Source organism: Canis lupus, chromosome 13 (genome assembly GCF_003254725.2).
Source record: "Canis lupus dingo isolate Sandy chromosome 13, ASM325472v2, whole genome shotgun sequence".
In the NCBI taxonomy this organism is placed as follows: Eukaryota; Metazoa; Chordata; class Mammalia; order Carnivora; family Canidae; genus Canis; species Canis lupus.
The window spans coordinates 1,291,404-1,309,357 of record NC_064255.1 but is presented as its reverse complement, the minus strand read 5'-3'; the positions used below and the strand labels follow the sequence as shown (position 1 = coordinate 1,309,357).

At 34.3% G+C, this 17,954-nt stretch overlaps 1 protein-coding gene across 23 annotated transcripts in view; it reads right to left on the bottom strand.

Annotated features, from left to right (window-relative positions):
- Positions 1–17,954, bottom strand: part of VPS13B (vacuolar protein sorting 13 homolog B) — a 733,580-nt gene that overhangs the window by 663,377 nt on the left and 52,249 nt on the right. For all 23 annotated transcript variants that reach the window (XR_007401755.1, XR_004814450.2, XR_007401756.1 and 20 more), the window contains 3 exons: positions 15,882–16,063; positions 11,828–12,002; positions 1,897–2,165 (listed from right to left, as the gene is read on the bottom strand). Coding sequence is in view for 20 of the 23 variants with exons in the window: in XM_049093088.1 (XP_048949045.1) it covers positions 1,897–2,165; positions 11,828–12,002; positions 15,882–16,063 (626 nt within the window). In the remaining 3 variants the exon portion in view is untranslated. The remainder of the gene's footprint in view (positions 1–1,896; positions 2,166–11,827; positions 12,003–15,881; positions 16,064–17,954) is intronic.

Below are 17,954 nucleotides of genomic sequence, written 5' to 3'. Positions count from 1 at the left end.
ACTTTAAGAGGCAGGGATATATATGTCATCTGTTCAATGGGTAACCTTAAAGACAAAACAGTGCCTGGCACATAGGAGGCATTAGTATCTACTTGTTGAATGAATTAGATACTGTTTAAGGGCATTACATGTGTGATAACACTATTATAAAAAGCCAAGAGGGGTGCTTGGGTGGCTTAATCAGTTAGGAGTCTGCCTTAGGCTCAAGGAATGATGCCAAGGTCTTGAGACTGAGTCCCACCTCGGACTCTGCTCATCAGGGAGCCTTCTCTATCCCCATGCCACTCCCCCTGCTTATGTTCTCTTTCTTTCTGTCAAATAAATAAAATCTTTAAAAATAATAAAAAGTAAAAATAAAAGCTATGAAATAAACACTCAAAATTAACTTTAAGCTATATCTGTCAAATAAGACAATATATGCTCAAAGAACACACACGGGATGCCAAAATAATAAGAATTTTCTATTTCTTAAAATAAAGGGTATTCCTAATTCAAAGGGATACATGCATCCCTATGCTGATTGCACAATTTTACAATAGTCAAATTATGGAAGCAGTTTAAGTGTTCATTGACTGATGAATAGATAAAGAAGATATGGGGTGTGTGTGTGTGTGTGTGTGTATACACAACTGAGTATTCAGCCATAAAAAAGAATGAAATCTTGCCGTTTGTAATGACATGAATAAAGCTAGAGGGTATAATGCTAAGTGAAATAAGCCAGTCAGAGATTTCACTCATGTGGATTTTAAGCCACATATAGTGAACAAACAACAAAGGTGAGGGAAGACAGAGAGACAAACCAAAAAAACCAGACTCTTAACTATAGAGAAAAACTGATGGTTTGGGAGGGTGGGGGGATGGGTTAAATAGGTGATAAGGATTAAAGAGTACACTTGTCATGAGCACCAGATGTTGTATGGAAGTGTTCAATCACTATATTGTATACCCGAAACTAATGTAACACTGTATGTTATATTGGTTTGTTTTAACTGGAATTAAAAACTTACCATAAAAATATTAAAGTGTTCATTCTACTGTTCTTTAAAAGGAAAATACCTATTATATAATCTCTTTCGACTATATACTTTACATGTTTGTCAAATAAGAAAGGAGTCAAAGCCTGTGAAACACTGCTGAAAAAAAACAAGTTAAATGAGGATATAGAAAAGAAATAGGACTATCTTGTAGAGTGAAAGAGGTGAGGAAAGAGTGAAATTTTATATAAACAGTCCTTTAAAGAAATTTTGTAATGAAAGAAAGCCAGAGATGAAACAGTAACTGGAGGTATATACGAATTCATGGGAGAGATTTTTTAATAGAAATATAAAGAGATCTCTAAATGCCAATTTAAAGATTCAGTGGGAGGAGAAACTGATTTCCAAGAAACTGATTTAAAAAAAAGAGAAGGCTTTAAGAAGATAGAAAAAGATCAAAATTCAGAGTCAGATGAGGGAACATAATTTTATGAAATAAAGACTGCAGGGATCCCTGGGTGGCTCAGCAGTTTAGCGCCTGCCTCTGGCCCAGGGCGTGATCCTGGAGTCCCGGGATCGAGTCCCGAATCAGGCTCCCTGCATGGAGCCTACTTCTCCCTCTGCCTGTGTCTCTGCCTCTCTCTCTCTCTCTCTCTCTCTCTCTCTGTGTCTCTCATAAATAAATAAATAAAATCTTAAAAAAAAAAAGAAAGACCTCTCTCTCTCTGTGTGTCTCTCATAAATAAATAAATAAAATCTAGAAAGAAAGAAAGAAAGAAAGAAAGAAAGAAAGAAAGAAAGAAAGAAAGATTGCTAGACTATCTTACATCTACCAAGTATAAAACAAACTTCAAATCAGATCCTTCCTAGAAATCAAAATTTATACATTAAAGGTAAAATAGACAAGAAAGAGGAAACCTACTTTGAAAGTCACCGTTGCCTTTGTACAATAAAATCCTATAGACACAATAGGATCCCTCAAAGTCTGTGCTTTTTGCTGATGCATGGCTGATGTAGGATCATTCCCAAGGAAGTCTTCCTCGCTATCATCGTAACTCACAATTGCAGGCACGAATGACCAGGCCCACGATACCCATCCCTGTGGCTGTTCATCTTCTTGCTGTGAATATAGCTCTTGGCCTTTGTACTGAGCAGTATACTGCATATCTATTCTTGTTTCATCTTCAGAACCTATCAAAATAAAGTCATTTTAAATAAATCAAGACAATTTAAAATTAAGAATGTAAATTCTGTAACACATCCTTCTTTCCACATATAAATCATACACAAATTATACGATGGCTATTATTATTTGAAACCAATAATTTAGCATTACTACTTTCAAGTTTGTTGGTTTAAGATATTTCATTTATTTGACAGAGAGAGAAAGCACGAGAGCATTCACTCAAGAGAACACATGCAGGAGAAAGTGACAGAGAGGGAGAAGCAGGCTCCCTGCTGAGCAAGGAGCTCCATCTCAGGACCCCAGGATCGTAACCTGAGCCTAAGGCAGACATGAACTCACTGAGCCACCCAGACACCCCACTACTTTCAAGTTTCTACATGTTGTACTATGCTAATCCCCATTCATAGTTCATAATTCATATTATATATGGCATAATTAATCATATAATTTTAAATGTATTAGCTAAATATAAAGAATAAATTCATTCTTTAGCATTCCACTAATTAAAAACTTCCTCCTCAAAATAAGGCAAAGTAGCGAAAAACTGACTTTTCTCAGAAACATAGTATTAAACTCTGGGAAACAAACTAGGGGTGGTGGAAGGGGAGGTGGGCGGGGGGGTGGGGGTCACTGGGTGACAGGCACTGAGGTGGGCACTTGACGGGATGAGCACTGGGTATTATTCTATATGTTGGCAAATTGAACACCAATAAAAAATAAATTTATAAAAAAAAGAAAAAAGAAAAAAGAAACACAGTATCAGAAATATCCAAGAAAAGTCTTTATTTCCTGATATACCCAATAAAAACATCAAGCACTCCTAGGCAAAATGCACCCCCGCCCCCGCAAAAAAAGAACTATTCCTAAAGGCAGAAGTAAATATTATAATAGAATCATACATACATAAAGCTAAACAAAATAGTATTGTTGGTGATTCTTATTACTACGAATGTAAATTAGTACCCTTCCTACTCTACATATGAAAAAATTATAGCAAAGAACTTTCACTAAGTTAGAAATTGGCACAGGATCTAGATTTCAACCATTCCAACTCATTCCATTTTTATTTATTTATTTTAAAGATTTTTTTTTTTATTTTTTATGATAGAGGAGAGAGAGAGAGAGAGAGAGGCAGAGACACAGGCAGAGGGAGAAGCAGGCTCCATGCACCGGGAGCCCAACGTGGGATTCGATCCCGGGTCTCCAGGACTGCGCCCTGGGCCAAAGGCAGGCGCCAAACCGCTGCGCCACCCAGGGATCCCCGGCTCATTCCATTTTTATAAGACAAACTGCATCAAAGCCCTTTAACATTATCCTAACAACACCAACAAAAAACAAGTACCATGGAATGTAGAAAAAAAATTACTTTTTAGGAAATTCATGGTATAAGCAGTCTCCAGCAGATTTCAGCATATCTACTTTTCAGTGATAAAACTATAATATATATACTCCAGTAAGTATCATCTTCATTCAGATCTACTTATAGGATTTCTGCCTAGAACAACTTCGTAACTTTTAAAAACCTTATGACAGGAGACTCCTGGAATATCCTATATGTATAGTTCATGACCATTTACCTTAGTTCATCTGGGAAGGAAATACTAGTATAACCTAGTATCAAGTATCAAGAAACTTTAGCCATTTTACTTCAAAATAAATTATAAAAGTTAAAATCTAGAAAACATTTTATATAATCTTTTTATCTTGCTGTTTAACCATAAACATTTTATCAGTTTCTATTGGGGAATGAATAAAACCTGTTACCAATGCCCCAGGTAAGACTTCAAACTGAACATCAATGAATATCATCTTGGTCATAAAACAAGTCAGGCCACCTCTATCCAGGAAGAAGTGACCAGGCTGACTCTAGAGAGCTGGACTCTTGACATCTGTTGTCTAAATCATTAAAATAGAGGCACCTGGGGGGCTCAGAGATTGAGCATCTGCCTTTGGCTCAGGTTGTGATACCAGGGTCCTGGTATTAAGTCCCACATGGGGCTCCCTGCAGGGAGCCTGCTTCTCCCTCTGCCTATGTCTCTGCCTCTCTCTCTCTATCTCTCTCTCTCTCATAAATAAAAATAAACCAGTGAAACAGAAGTACTCACTGCTTGATCTTGTGAAGAAAACAAAAAATCACTAGCAACCAGCCACTATAATTCATACTTAATTAAAAATTAAGAGGGATTTTGATGAAAGACGCTTCTGAAGTTTCAAATCTCTTGCTCACCTCCCTTGCAGAAAGAAAAATTAGAGCCTTGAAAAGAAAAAAAGCATCTCCCTAATCTGTGGTTAGAACTTCCTAAAATATTCTTTTCCTTCAGAACAGTGCATCTTAACCTGGGACCCTTTGATAGAATTCAGGAACTTCATGAATTTCAATGGAAAAAATAAAGTGTTTAAATGTAGCACTTTTAATTATGAATGTAGCTAACAAACTGCAGTTGCATAGCTTAATTATAAATATAAGTAACAAATCACAGTTGTATCACCATCAACTGTAACGCCTACAAAAATCAGAAAGGCAGTTGTAAAGCTATCTCAAAATACCATTTACACACATTACTACTTTGAAATTATGATAGCTATTAGACTTCTTGCTAATTATCATTATTTAATGTATTGACATAGAAGCACATATTAAAAAAAATACAGGAAATAATGGTTTTCAGACACTAGGTATCAGGCAGTTAAACCAGTGAGTCCTGAGAGATGGGAAACAAAAAAAAAAAAAAAAAAAAAGGTGTATGCTTGCCCCATCTTACGGCCTGGAAGGATTTCTAAGCCAGGGTCAAGAAGGAGAGAATCCAAGCACAGTAGTCTCCTAAGAAGAAAGAATAATGAGTCCAGGGGCTACAGTTTGCTGCGAAAGTACCAAACAAGAAAAACCTGTTCAGAGAGAGAGCTCCTCCTAGCTGCAGAGGGTCCCTCCCACTCCAGGTCTCAGGTAAGTAATACTCAATTTCATGCAAGGAAACTATTGAGGCCACTAAAAGAACCACCAGAAAAAAGCCAAGAAAACAACCCTCAAGACTTACACAAAATTGGGACTAGTTTGTGATCTCACCAGAAAGAAAGAAAAAACCTTTCATTCATTAGGCATCAAGAAAGTACTCAAAAGGCTGCGTCACTGGTGAGACAAAACTGGCCTTAAGCTAATGGTGGCTCTGATCCCAACTAAAAAAACATTTAAAGTAAGACAAGTGAATTAAATTATTTCCAAGTAACTTAACTTTTTGCTATATACAAATATATCTGGCACCCAACAAGATAAAACCCACAATGTATGGCATCAAATTAAAAATTATCACACATGCTCCCTATCAAAATACCATGGACTTTCTTCAGAGAGTTAGAACAAATTATTTTAAGATTTGTGTGGAATCAGAAAAGACCCCGAATAGCCAGGGGAACTTTAAAAAAGAAAACCATATCTGGGGGCATCACAATGCCAGATTTCAGGGTGTACTACAAAGCTGTGGTCATCAAGACAGGGTGGTACTGGCACAAAAACAGACACATAGATCAGTGGAACAGAATAGAGAACCCAGAAGTGGACCCTGAACTTTATGGTCAACTAATATTCGATAAAGGAGGAAAGACTATCCATTGGAAGAAAGACAGTCTCTTCAATAAATGGTGCTGGGAAAATTGGACATCCACATGCAGAAGAATGAAACTAGACCACTCTCTTTCACCATACACAAAGATAAACTCAAAATGGATGAAAGATCTAAATGTGAGACAAGATTCCATCAAAATCCTAGAAAAGAACACAGGCAACACCCTTTTTGAACTCGGCCACAGTAACTTCTTGCAAGATACATCCACGAAGGCAAAAGAAACAAAAGCAAAAATGAACTATTGGGACTTCATCAAGATAAGAAGCTTTTGCACAGCAAAGGATACAGTCAACAAAACTCAAAGACAACCTACAGAATGGGAGAAGATATTTGCAAATGACATATCAGATAAAGGGCTAGTTTCCAAGATCTATAAAGAACTTATTAAACTCAACACCAAAGAAACAAACAATCCAATCATGAAATGGGCAAAAGACATGAAGAGAAATCTCACAGAGGAAGACATAGACATGGCCAACATGCATATGAGAAAATGCTCTGCATCACTTGCCATCAGGGAAATACAAATCAAAACCACAATGAGATCCCACCTCACACCAGTGAGAATGGGGAAAATTAACAAGGCAGGAAACAACAAATGTTGGAGAGGATGCGGAGAAAAGGGAACCCTCTTACACTGTTGGTGGGAATGTGAACTGGTGCACCCACTCTGGAAAACTGTGTGGAGGTTCCTCAAACAGTTAAAAATATACCTGCCCTACGACCCAACAATTGCACTATTGGGGATTTACCCCAAAGATACAGATGCAATGAAACGCCGGGACACCTGCACCCCGATGTTTCTAGCAGCAATGGCCACGATAGCCAAACTGTGGAAGGAGCCTCGGTGTCCAACGGAAGATGTGGTTTATGTATACAATGGAATATTACTCAGCTATTAGAAATGACAAATACCCACCATTTGCTTCAACGTGGATGGAACTGGAGGGTATTATGCTGAGTGAAGTAAGTCAGTCGGAGAAGGACAAACATTATATGTTCTCATTCATTTGGGGAATATAAATAATAGTGAAAGGGAATATAAGGGAAGGGAGAAGAAATGTGTGGGCAATATCAGAAAGGGAGACAGAACGTAAAGACTGCTAACTCTGGGAAACGAACTAGGGGTGGTAGAAGGGGAGGAGGGCGGGGGGTGGGAGTGAATGGGTGACAGGCACTGGGGGTTATTCTGTATGTTAGTAAATTGAACACCAATAAAAAATTTAAAAAAAAAGAAAATTAAAAAAAACACAAAAAAAAAACAAAAAAAAATTATCACACATGCAAAAAAGAAAATATATAAAACACAGATTAGGAAAAAAGTCATACAGAAAGATGACACAGCTTAGTATTTCTAAACACAGACACTGAGACAGCTATATAAATACTTAAAGTATTTAAGAAAGCATAAATGAGAAGAAATATGAAAGATAAATTTTTTAACAATACAAATTCTAAAGATGAAAAACACAGTATCTGAGCTGAAATATAAACTGTGATTAACAGCAGATTAGATACAGAAGATTAGTGAGCCAGAGCAGAAACAGAAATGCTCAATAATCAACAAAATAAAAAGAAAAATAAGAATGAACAGAGTAGCAGAGAGCTCTGGTGAACTTCACACAGCCTAATATTCATGTAATTAGAGTCTCCATAGGAGAGAGAACTGAAAAAGATAATTTAAGAAATAATGCCCATAAATTTTCTAAGTACGCAGGAAAACTACAAACCCACGGACATAAAAACCTTAATGTATTCCAAACACAACATGAAGAAAGGATACCATGGCATACTGAAACCAAGATGCTTAAAACCTTTTGAGAAGAGGTTCATAGACTGTACCAGAGTGGCAAAGGAATCCACAGTACTCACAATAAAAGGATCTATGCTTTAGATAGATGAGAAAACTAATTCTGACTATTCTGCAAGCAAATAGACTTGTTTTCTTCCTTTTATTTATTTTTTTAAAGATTTTATTTATTTATTCATGATAAGCCTAGAGAGAGAGAGAGAGAGAAGTAGAGACACAGGCAGAGGGAGAAGCAAGCTCCATGCCAGGAGCCTGATGCAGGACTCGATCCCAGGACTCCAGGACCGTGCCCTGGGCCAAAGGCAGGCGCTAAACCGCTAAGCCACCAGGGATCCCCCTTTTTCTTCCTTTTATAACATAGAAGAAAAACCTAGTCATTCTTAGACGACAGAATGAAACAATTATAAAACAAAAATTTGAAATCTACATTTAGTCAAAATTTAACACTCTAGACATTAAGGAGGGCACATGATGCAATGAGCACTGGATACTACATAAAACTGATGAATCACTGACCTCTACCTATGAAACCAATAACAAATGTTAATTAACTGAATTTAAATAAAATTAAAAACTAAAATTCTGCTCCAGAAATCTACTCAAAAATGAGTTAGTCAAGTCACAAGCCACAAAAAATATTCCTAAAACAGGTACGTAACAAAGGACTTGAATCAATTACATATTACAAAAATTACAAATCAGTAATGAAAACCAACAAAGGTTTAAAAATAACCAATGTTTAACGCACTCTTCACAACGGTAAATATATATTAATGGTCAATAACCACATGAAAAACTTCAAAATAACTGCCCATCTATGAAATGCAAATTAAAACCACAAGGAAATATAACATATCCACCAAAATGGCAAAAAGTTAAAAAAAAAAAAAAAGATAACACCAAATGCTGGCAAAGATGTGGAACAAGTGGAACTCTCATACAATGTTGTGGGAATGTCAATGGCACACCTGGCACTACCTCAACATACAATTCCACTGTTAGGTATCTACCGAAGAGAAAGCATACCACATGTCTACAAGAGATTTGTAGAAGAATGTCCCAGACACCTTTACTTATAATAGCCAAAACTGGAAACAGCCCAAATACCCATCAACATGAGAATGGCTAAAATAAACTATGGCATATTCATACCATGTATCTAGCAATAATATATGCAACAACACAGATGAATCTCCAAAATATTATACCTTCAGGGCAGTGAAAATACTCTGTATGAAACTGTAATTATGGACATATATCATTACACATTTGCCAAAACCCAGAGAACGTAAAATAGCAAGAGTGAACCATAACGTAAACTATGGACCCTGGGTAACAATGATGTATCAAAGTAGTTGCATCAATTGTAGTACATGTGTTATGTACTACATCCCATGTAGGATGTTGATAACAGGAGGAGGCTATGCATGTTTGATGGTGGGGAGTATATGGGAAACCTCTGTACATACCCTTTGATTTGGCGGTGAACCTTAAAACTGCTCAAAAAAAAGTCTTAATAATTAAAAGTAAAAAAGAATATTATGCTTAATGAAAGAATCCTTTCACAAGAGTTTATACTGTATGATCTGATTTATATGAAATCCTAGAATCAACAGAACTTTTTCAAATTCAGTCTTTTCCTGAGGGGAAATGGAATGGGGTGTTGAATGATTAGAAAGGGGCAAAAGAGAACTTTTTGGAGATACTGATAACCTGTATCTTGAGGAATGTTCTACATCACACAGGTGTACACACTTCTCAAAGCTCAAATAGTATATTTAAGATTCATGCAGTTCACTTTGCAAATTACACCCTCGAAAAAATAAAAACCATTAATTAACACTAGTTAACAATATGCTTTCGAAGTCAGAAATATTGTTGAACTGAAGAAAGAAGTTAAATGAACAGCTATGTGCTAAAGCAAATTAACAAACATTAAGTGCAGAATCTAGATGATGAGTATATGGGCGTCTACCATATAATACTCTGTTTTTCTATATATTTGAAGTTTGTCATAATAGCATGTTAGAAAAAAAAAACAGCACCTTCTAGTGCTAGGCTTTCTTCTAGGTGTTAGATACTATTCCTGTTTCAGGAGTTGTCTAACAGGAATTCACTCTCCAGTGTGAAATAAAGGTATATCACACATAGATTTATTAATGTTATTTCCCTAAGCTTTTAAGGTGATAATAGTTTTTAATAAGCTATAATTTAAATATAAAATTTCACCTTTGGAAGTGTACAATTCAGTGTTTTTAGTATAATCACAAAGTTGTACAACCATCATTACCATCCAATTTTAGAACATTTTCATCATTCTAAAAATAACACCTTTACCCATAAGCAATCACTCCCCATTTTCTTTGTCCCCACAGGCCTGGTTACTAATCTACTTTATGCTTCCATGGAATTGGCTAATATGGAATATAAATAGAATCATACAATGTGTCCCTTTCGGACTGGCTGCTTTCACTTAAGGTATTTTGAAAGTTTATCATGTTGCAGCATGTATTAGTTTTTCATTCTTTTGTATGACTGAATAATATTCTAGTGTGTATGTGTGTGTGTGATTGTGAGATATATATATATATATATATATATCTCACAATCATTTATCCATTCATCAGTGGATGGACATTTGAGTTGTTTTACTTTTTGATTTTCATAAATAATGCTGCCATTAACATCCAAATGTGAGTTTTTATATAAACATAGGTTACAAATTTTTTTTAAGACTTTATTTATTTATTCATGAGAGACACAGAGAAAGGCAGAGATCACAGGCAGAGGGAGAAGCAGGCTCCACACGGGGAGCCTGATGTGGGACTCCATCCTGGGACTCCAGGATCACACCCTGGTTTAGCAGGCGCTAAACCACTGAGCCACCCAGGGATCCCCTAGGTTATCAATTCTTTTGCATATATATATCTAGAAGTGGAATTGCTGGGTCATAGGTAACTCTTTGTTCAACTTTTTAAGAAACTAGATTGTTTTCCAAAGCAGCTATTCCATTTTACATTCCCACTATCAACACAAGGGTTACAACTTCTCTACAATCTTGCCAACACTTGTGATTATGTGTCTTTTTATTATAGTCCTGCCAGTAGCCTTGAAATGTCTCACTGTGGTTTTGATTTGCATTCCCTATCATGACTAAAGATGTCAAGCACCTTTTCATCTGCCTGTTGGGCATTTGCATACCTTTTTTGCACAAATGTCTGTTCTGGCCTTTTCCTCATTTTTTTTTTTTAAAGTTGGGCTACTTGTTCCTAAGTTTTAGTATTTTTTTTTCAAGACTTTATTGATTTGAGAGAGAGAAAAAAAAAAAAAAAACACAAGCAGAGGGAGGAGAAGCAGGCTTCCTGTTGAGCAAGGAGCTTGATCCCAGGACCCCAGGATCATGACCTGAGCCAAAGGCAAAAGCTTAGCTTCTGAGCCACTCAGGCACCCTTTAGCATTTTCCTTTCTAAAGGCTCTAACTATGGAAATTCATTATTCCTCCAAATTTTTCCTATGTCTCAAAGCCAAGTCAAAGTCAATCATTCTTTTCAACATCTTCCTTCTTCAGATCATTTAAACCTCTATTTAATCAAACATTCTATCCTTCTACCACACCATAGTAAACTATCACAGGTCTATCTGTTCTACTGTACCTTAAGATTTTAAGGGAAAAGAACACATCTTTTTATCTCTGTGTTTTCCCACATTACCAATATTCAGTACATTCAGGAGACTTTAGTAAAAGTATAATGAACTCAATAACTGAAGTCAACTCACCAGTATCCTTCAATGAAATATATACTACATTAATAATGTTCCCATTAATTAACTAGGTATCTTCCAATGAAGCATATAGTCAATTAAACATAACTATAGTTGTTAAATACATATAATTAATATATCTAACTCCATTGTAACTCTTTGTAAGCCTTCACCAAAAAATACCAATCCACAATTTATTAGGAAATGTTGATGTTGTACTACCTTAACTTTTATATATAACATACATTCTAAACATTTATACCTATTAGAAATATTAGTTACTTTGAGCATGTAAAAAGAAAATCAAGTAATATCTAGCATATTAAAAAAAATCAAAGTAGTGTCAAACAACCAAAATAAAATCATCCCATCATATTAGAACACTGCAAAATTCAATCTAATGTTTTATTTAAGTTTCACAATGTGAAAACACTATACAAGCAATAATTTAAAATAAAGTTTTTGTTATATTTACCTGTAATGTTTCCTAACATATCTTTATCGTGGCAGGTAGGATCTTCTGTTTCTCCATCTTTAAAATTGCCTATTTCCCCATAGTAAAGAGCAATTCCAAGTTGCATTATACGGATAAACATAGGCAATTGTTGATCTGTGATAGAAAGTTTCAAGCTCTCTACTAAAGTATGAATCTGTATGTGAAAAAAAAAAAACATCAACAAAAACATGTTCGAAGGAAGTACCTTTTAACATAAATATTAAAAGTCCTAAAATAGAATACCATAAGAGAAAAGTAATATCCCAAACATTTCCAATATAAGCCAAAACAGTTCACTCTAATATCAGGAATCTTGCTACAATGGCCAATAAATTTTAGATAGAAACTGTACTAAACCAAATTATTTAAGTCCAAATAGAAATGATGATGAAAAGATAGTCACACTAGACTTCTAGATAACTTTTTATTTCTAGATAACTTTTCCAGAAATAAAGTTATGGAACCAAAATATCAACTCCATACTATGAAGAGAATGATAGCATTCCCCTCAAATTCAGAAAAACTTCTGTCACACCAAGAATAAAATTTAATGATGTCATTTTAGTAAAACCTTAATCACCCTTTATAGCTTTATTAACCAAAAAGAATACATACACATCCTAAAAGCCTAAGTGGAAAAATTACTAACATTACAACTACAGAAGTATGAACATAATAAAATTTTGTCAAATATGAAAAACCAAGTGACATTATGTTCAGAAAAGTTTACCAAACAAATTTTAAGAGATTTAAATAAATAGGACATAAAATTTATAACATGAATCAGCTACTAACAAAGAAACAAGATTAATTACTAACAAATAAGATATATAGCAATCAAATTTATCCTTTAGAAAGAAAGACATTAATGGAATATAAACATAGTCTTAGTGTAATGGTTCCTTGCTGTTACATAAACATGGAATAAAACCAATTAAGTCATAAAGTCAAGTCTCTTGAAAGGTTTATTTTGACTTCCAAGTCTCTTGGAAGGTATCTGAGAGTCTATGAAACATGAAAAGGTTACAGTAATCATCATATTTTTAGGGTTAAAGGCAGAAAAATTTGTATTTGAAGGGAAAGAAAGTTGCAAAATACTCATTTAAATGAGTACAGATTTCTTAAAACTTATTTAAAAATCATACAATGAGGGATCCCTGGGTGGTGCAGCGGTTTAGCGCCTGCCTTTGGCCCAGGGCGCGATCCTGGAGACCCGGGATCGAATCCCACATCGGGCTCCCAGTGCATGGAGCCTGCTTCTCCCTCTGCCTGTGTCTCTGCCTCTCTCTCTCTCTCTCTCTCTCTGTGACTATCATAAATAAATAAAAATTTAAAAAATAAATAAATAATAAATAAATAAATAAATAAATAAATAAATCATACAATGAGCAGATCAAGAAAGGGTAAGTAAAAGGTTGGTAGCAGGAGGGCAGAGCGTGCAGTGCAGGCCTGCCAAGCTCGTCTTAATCTGCTATCTCTCTACCACATCCTTTTAAAATATTGTATGGCACCAATATTACTAGTGAAAGGCCACCTTAGCTGAACCAGTAACAAAGAATAAATCCTTTATAAACATATTTTATACATACATATAACATAAACATATGCATGTAAAATATATAAAATACCTTATATATTTCATATATGGCAGACAGATCAAAGTATCCCTAAAATCAGTAAGATTAATCCCTAATTGAAAAATGGACAAAGAACCTTAATGTGTTTTTCAAAGAACAAATGGCCAGTTAACATAATTTTTAAAAATCTAACTTCACTAACAAATGTTAATTAAAATATATTTTAACAAGCTGTCAATTTAACATGATCATATTTAAGGATAGGAACCCTCCTTAAGGTTCATGAACATATACACTTGGTTAAATTTTTTCTGGAAATAATTTTCCAATACAGAACACAGGCATTAAAATTTAAGCCCATTAATAAGATATTTGCAACTACCTGAAATCATTCTGAAGGGATTAATCAGAAAATTGGTCAAAGATTTAGGTCAGACTTTCATTGCTCTAAAAATTTTTTCAAAAAGTAAATTTTCAAAAATAGGGGAAATGTTAAATAAGTCATATACCCATATAATCTATATCTCAGATGACACAAACCCTAAGACATATTTGTCTCAACAGACAGAAAATTATAAAAAGCCTAACCAAAACATAAGTAAATTCAAAAACCACTTAAACATATGAAAGAAGCTTAAATGAATAATTAGGGTATCTGGAATATTCTGGGAAATCCTCTCTCTTTGAGATGACCAATGAGGTTAACCATGTGCTTTTAATATACACTTCCTAGGACGAGGAGTTAGAAGAATGATAGGTCTAAGTCAAAATGGCAAACCTTACATCACAATGGTATTAATAAAAAACTCAATTTTCTTTCAGTTGAGCATAATGGTATCTCAAATTTGGTGATTACCAGAGTCAAGAATCCCACGTCAACAAACTTATTTATATTAAGATGCTTTTTAAGATGATTTGTTGTGGCTAATCAATTTTGAGAACACAAACTTACATGCTAACACTAAATTTTCCTCAAGTTCATTTATTTTTACTTTCTTCTAATTTAACCACATTCTAGAATGTATAATTACATTTGTACTAATGATGAATAAGCTTATTTTATGCTGTAAGACATAAATATATCCGTTACTTGCTTTCAAAATGTATCTTGAGGGCAGCCCGGGTGGCTCAGCGGTTTAGCGCCACCTTCAGCCCAGGGCGTGACCCTGGAGACCCAGGATCGAGTCCCATATTGGGCTCCCTGCATGGAGCCTGCTTCTCCCTCTGCCTGTGTCTCTGCCCCTCTCTCTCTCTCTCTCTCTCTCTCTCTCTCTCTCTCTGTCTCTCATGAATAAATAAGTAAAATATTTTTTTAAATGTATCTTGAATTTAACCTTAACATTCCCCAACATACTAGCAGGTTCAAGGTAAAAGAAGGAAACTAAGCCCATTATCCCAAGACAGAGGCATTGATACCACTGAATTCATACTTTTCCATGCTTCTCTTTGGCAAAGAAGCTAATTCAAAAATAGAAGGAAAAAATAACAGAATTTCAATAAATTGATGTGCATTGTACACAATGGTGAAGAAAGTAAGCACTGATGACTAAAGCACTACCTAAGAAAAACAGGTGGATTTCATGAATATATAGTAAAGCTACTTCAAAAATAAAGTATTATTTTTAATACTGTCTTTTCAAAAACCATAACTTATATAGCCATATACAATCAAGCAGAGTAGTCAATAACCATGCTCAGACTCAGGGGCATCTTTTCCATTATAGCACTTTAGTATTCAAAGGCATGAAACTCAACAATAAAAATTAATTCCACATTAAAACTTAGTTATTAAAAAGACCACAAACTACTCTGAATTCTTTTTCAAAAACTGATATATGGATAGAGATTTAGAAAACTGTTATGTAATGAAAGAACACAAGATTTATACTAAGAAATTAACAATACATGTTGAAAATATATTCCAGTATCTTGGGATAACAAACTTTCTTCACATTACCTAAGAAATTCCTACTAAGATTTTAATTACATTCTGAAACCATAGATCAAAAGCTAAAATTTCCTGAACCAATAAATTAAGATATTAGGTTAACTACTAAGCCTTTTAAAGTTATCTAAGAAAGAGGGACAATAACTACAGTTATCAGATCATGTTATATAAATTATAAGGATTGAAATATACATTGGTATTTAATCCATGATGGGTATAATTACACTTCTAAATAGAGAAGATCCTATAAAGAGAAAAACACTTATAAACATCTGGACAAACTTAAAAGGAAGCTATAGTCACAGGGAGAAAAAAAAGAATCTCTGTAGTACAACACACAATACAGAAAGTTATAATATATAACAATATAACCTAAAATTATAAATAGAAATAAAACTCTTACAAAAACTATTTTTATGAGGTTAATTTTTTCTTTAATAGCACACACAAGAACCAAAAAAACAAAATGGAGACATGCAACTCAACTACTAGAAAAAGAAACACCTACTTTAATAACAGATGGCATCTTGGAATTTAGGTTATCATACGTGAAATGCAGACGAGTTCTGAAGGAACATTTATACAATAAAGGATCCTGGTAAAATTCTATTTTACCACTAGCATTTCGTTTATCAAGACAAACCGTACAATCCGAAAAATTGATAACCTTTCTCAGCACCAGATCAGTTGCTAAAAGAAAAAAAAAAAAAAAAAAACATTTTAAGTAAAAAGGAAAGCTGGACGAAAAAAAGGCAGCCATTTTTATTAGTACAAATAGTAATAAGATTAATAGAGTATTTAATACATGAGGCCAGAACCTATGCAACGAATCTCTCATTTATTATTTAAACCCTCCAATAACCTTATGAAATCGGCACCAAAATCCCCACTGCAAGTATGAAGAATCAAATAAAGGACAAAGAAATGAAGTAGCTTGTTCCCAAATTGCTTGGTATCTAAACAAATTTAAAACAAAATTTATGAAAGATTTTGCTACATTTCGCTATCTGCAATGGAGGTACGAAATAAATATAATTCTTGAGAAACCACATTAAGAAATACATTCTGAGTAATAATCATTCATTTAATATCTTACACTGAAAAACTCACAGCTTCTCTAAACTTGCACTCCAGATCTAATAACTACATGCAACAATATGGGAAAACATTAAAAGCATAACATTAATTGAAAACAGGAAACCTTTGAAGTTTTACTCAAACCTCAAATTCCTACAAAGAGCATACTATTTTTACATAGCTCAAAAATACACGTAATATATTATTTAGGTCTATATCCACATCTGACACTTTTTGAGGCAAAATTCATAACATAAAATTAACAATTTAAAGGATACAACAGAGTAGCATTTAGTATATTGACAATATCATGCATCCACCACCACAATCAATTTCAAAATTTTTTCATCTTATCAGAAAAGAAACTCTGTCCCCTTCAGCCCTTCAATTCCCTCACTGTCCTCTCCCTGCCCCCAATCCTGAAGTAATCACCAATCTACTTTCTATCTATACAGATTTGGCTATTCTGTGTGATTAATACAAATGGAATCATACAATATACACCTTATATGGGTTCTCTCACTTAGAATGTTTTTAAGATTTGTCCATGTTTATGTATCAGTACTTCATTCCTTTTTATAACACAAGTCTCTTTAAGTAATTAAATGATAAAATTTAATACAACAGTTAACTATAGGAGGAAAGGTATGGGACAGGGAAAAGTACACTGGTGGGGGTAAACTACTATCACTGTTCTAGATAGAGGAGATGTGCTCATTATACTGTTTTATAACAAAATATGTGACCTAAATCTTTGTAAATACTAAATGCTGTATTAAAAATTAATAAAAGGGGAAAGAATAGTGATTACCTCAGAAAGTAAAGGATTAAAAGAAGATATGTAAAGAGCATAGCACCAGGCCTAGCAGTTAACAAGAACTCAACAAGTAAAAGATACTATTTTTGCTGTTTTTATCACAACCCTTTTCATGAACTTTCATGTGATATGATACTGATTTTCTTAAATATATTAGCACATTGATAGAAATAATAATTCACATTTTACAAATGACTCACCCAAGGTTATACTACATTAGTGATGGGAGGAAGATTGAAACCAAGATGTCCTAACTCCCAATCCAAGACTCTAATTCACTATGATTTCGGAGAGTAATATTTGCATTACTCATATATTAAACTATAAATGAAATTTCTTCCCATAAAATGTCAACACATTCATTCAATCCTGCATTATCCAGTTCTGCTTGTTTTCCATTTTCCTTAAATGTTTCCTTGTGGGCTTGTATGGAGTATTTTTTCCACAGAGGATGAGAGGAAGGCATTTACAATGTCTCAGAAATAATGCTTGGGACTTTGCATATGCACTGATTTATGCTTCACAACAAAGCTGCGAGATCAAGATTCCTCATTTTAAAACAAACTGACTAAGGGGCACATGAGCAGGCTCAGTCAGTAAAGCATACAACTCTAGATCTCAGGGTAGTGAATTCAAGTCTCATGTCAGGTGTGGAGCTTACTTTAAAAAAAAAAATGTAAAGAGTAA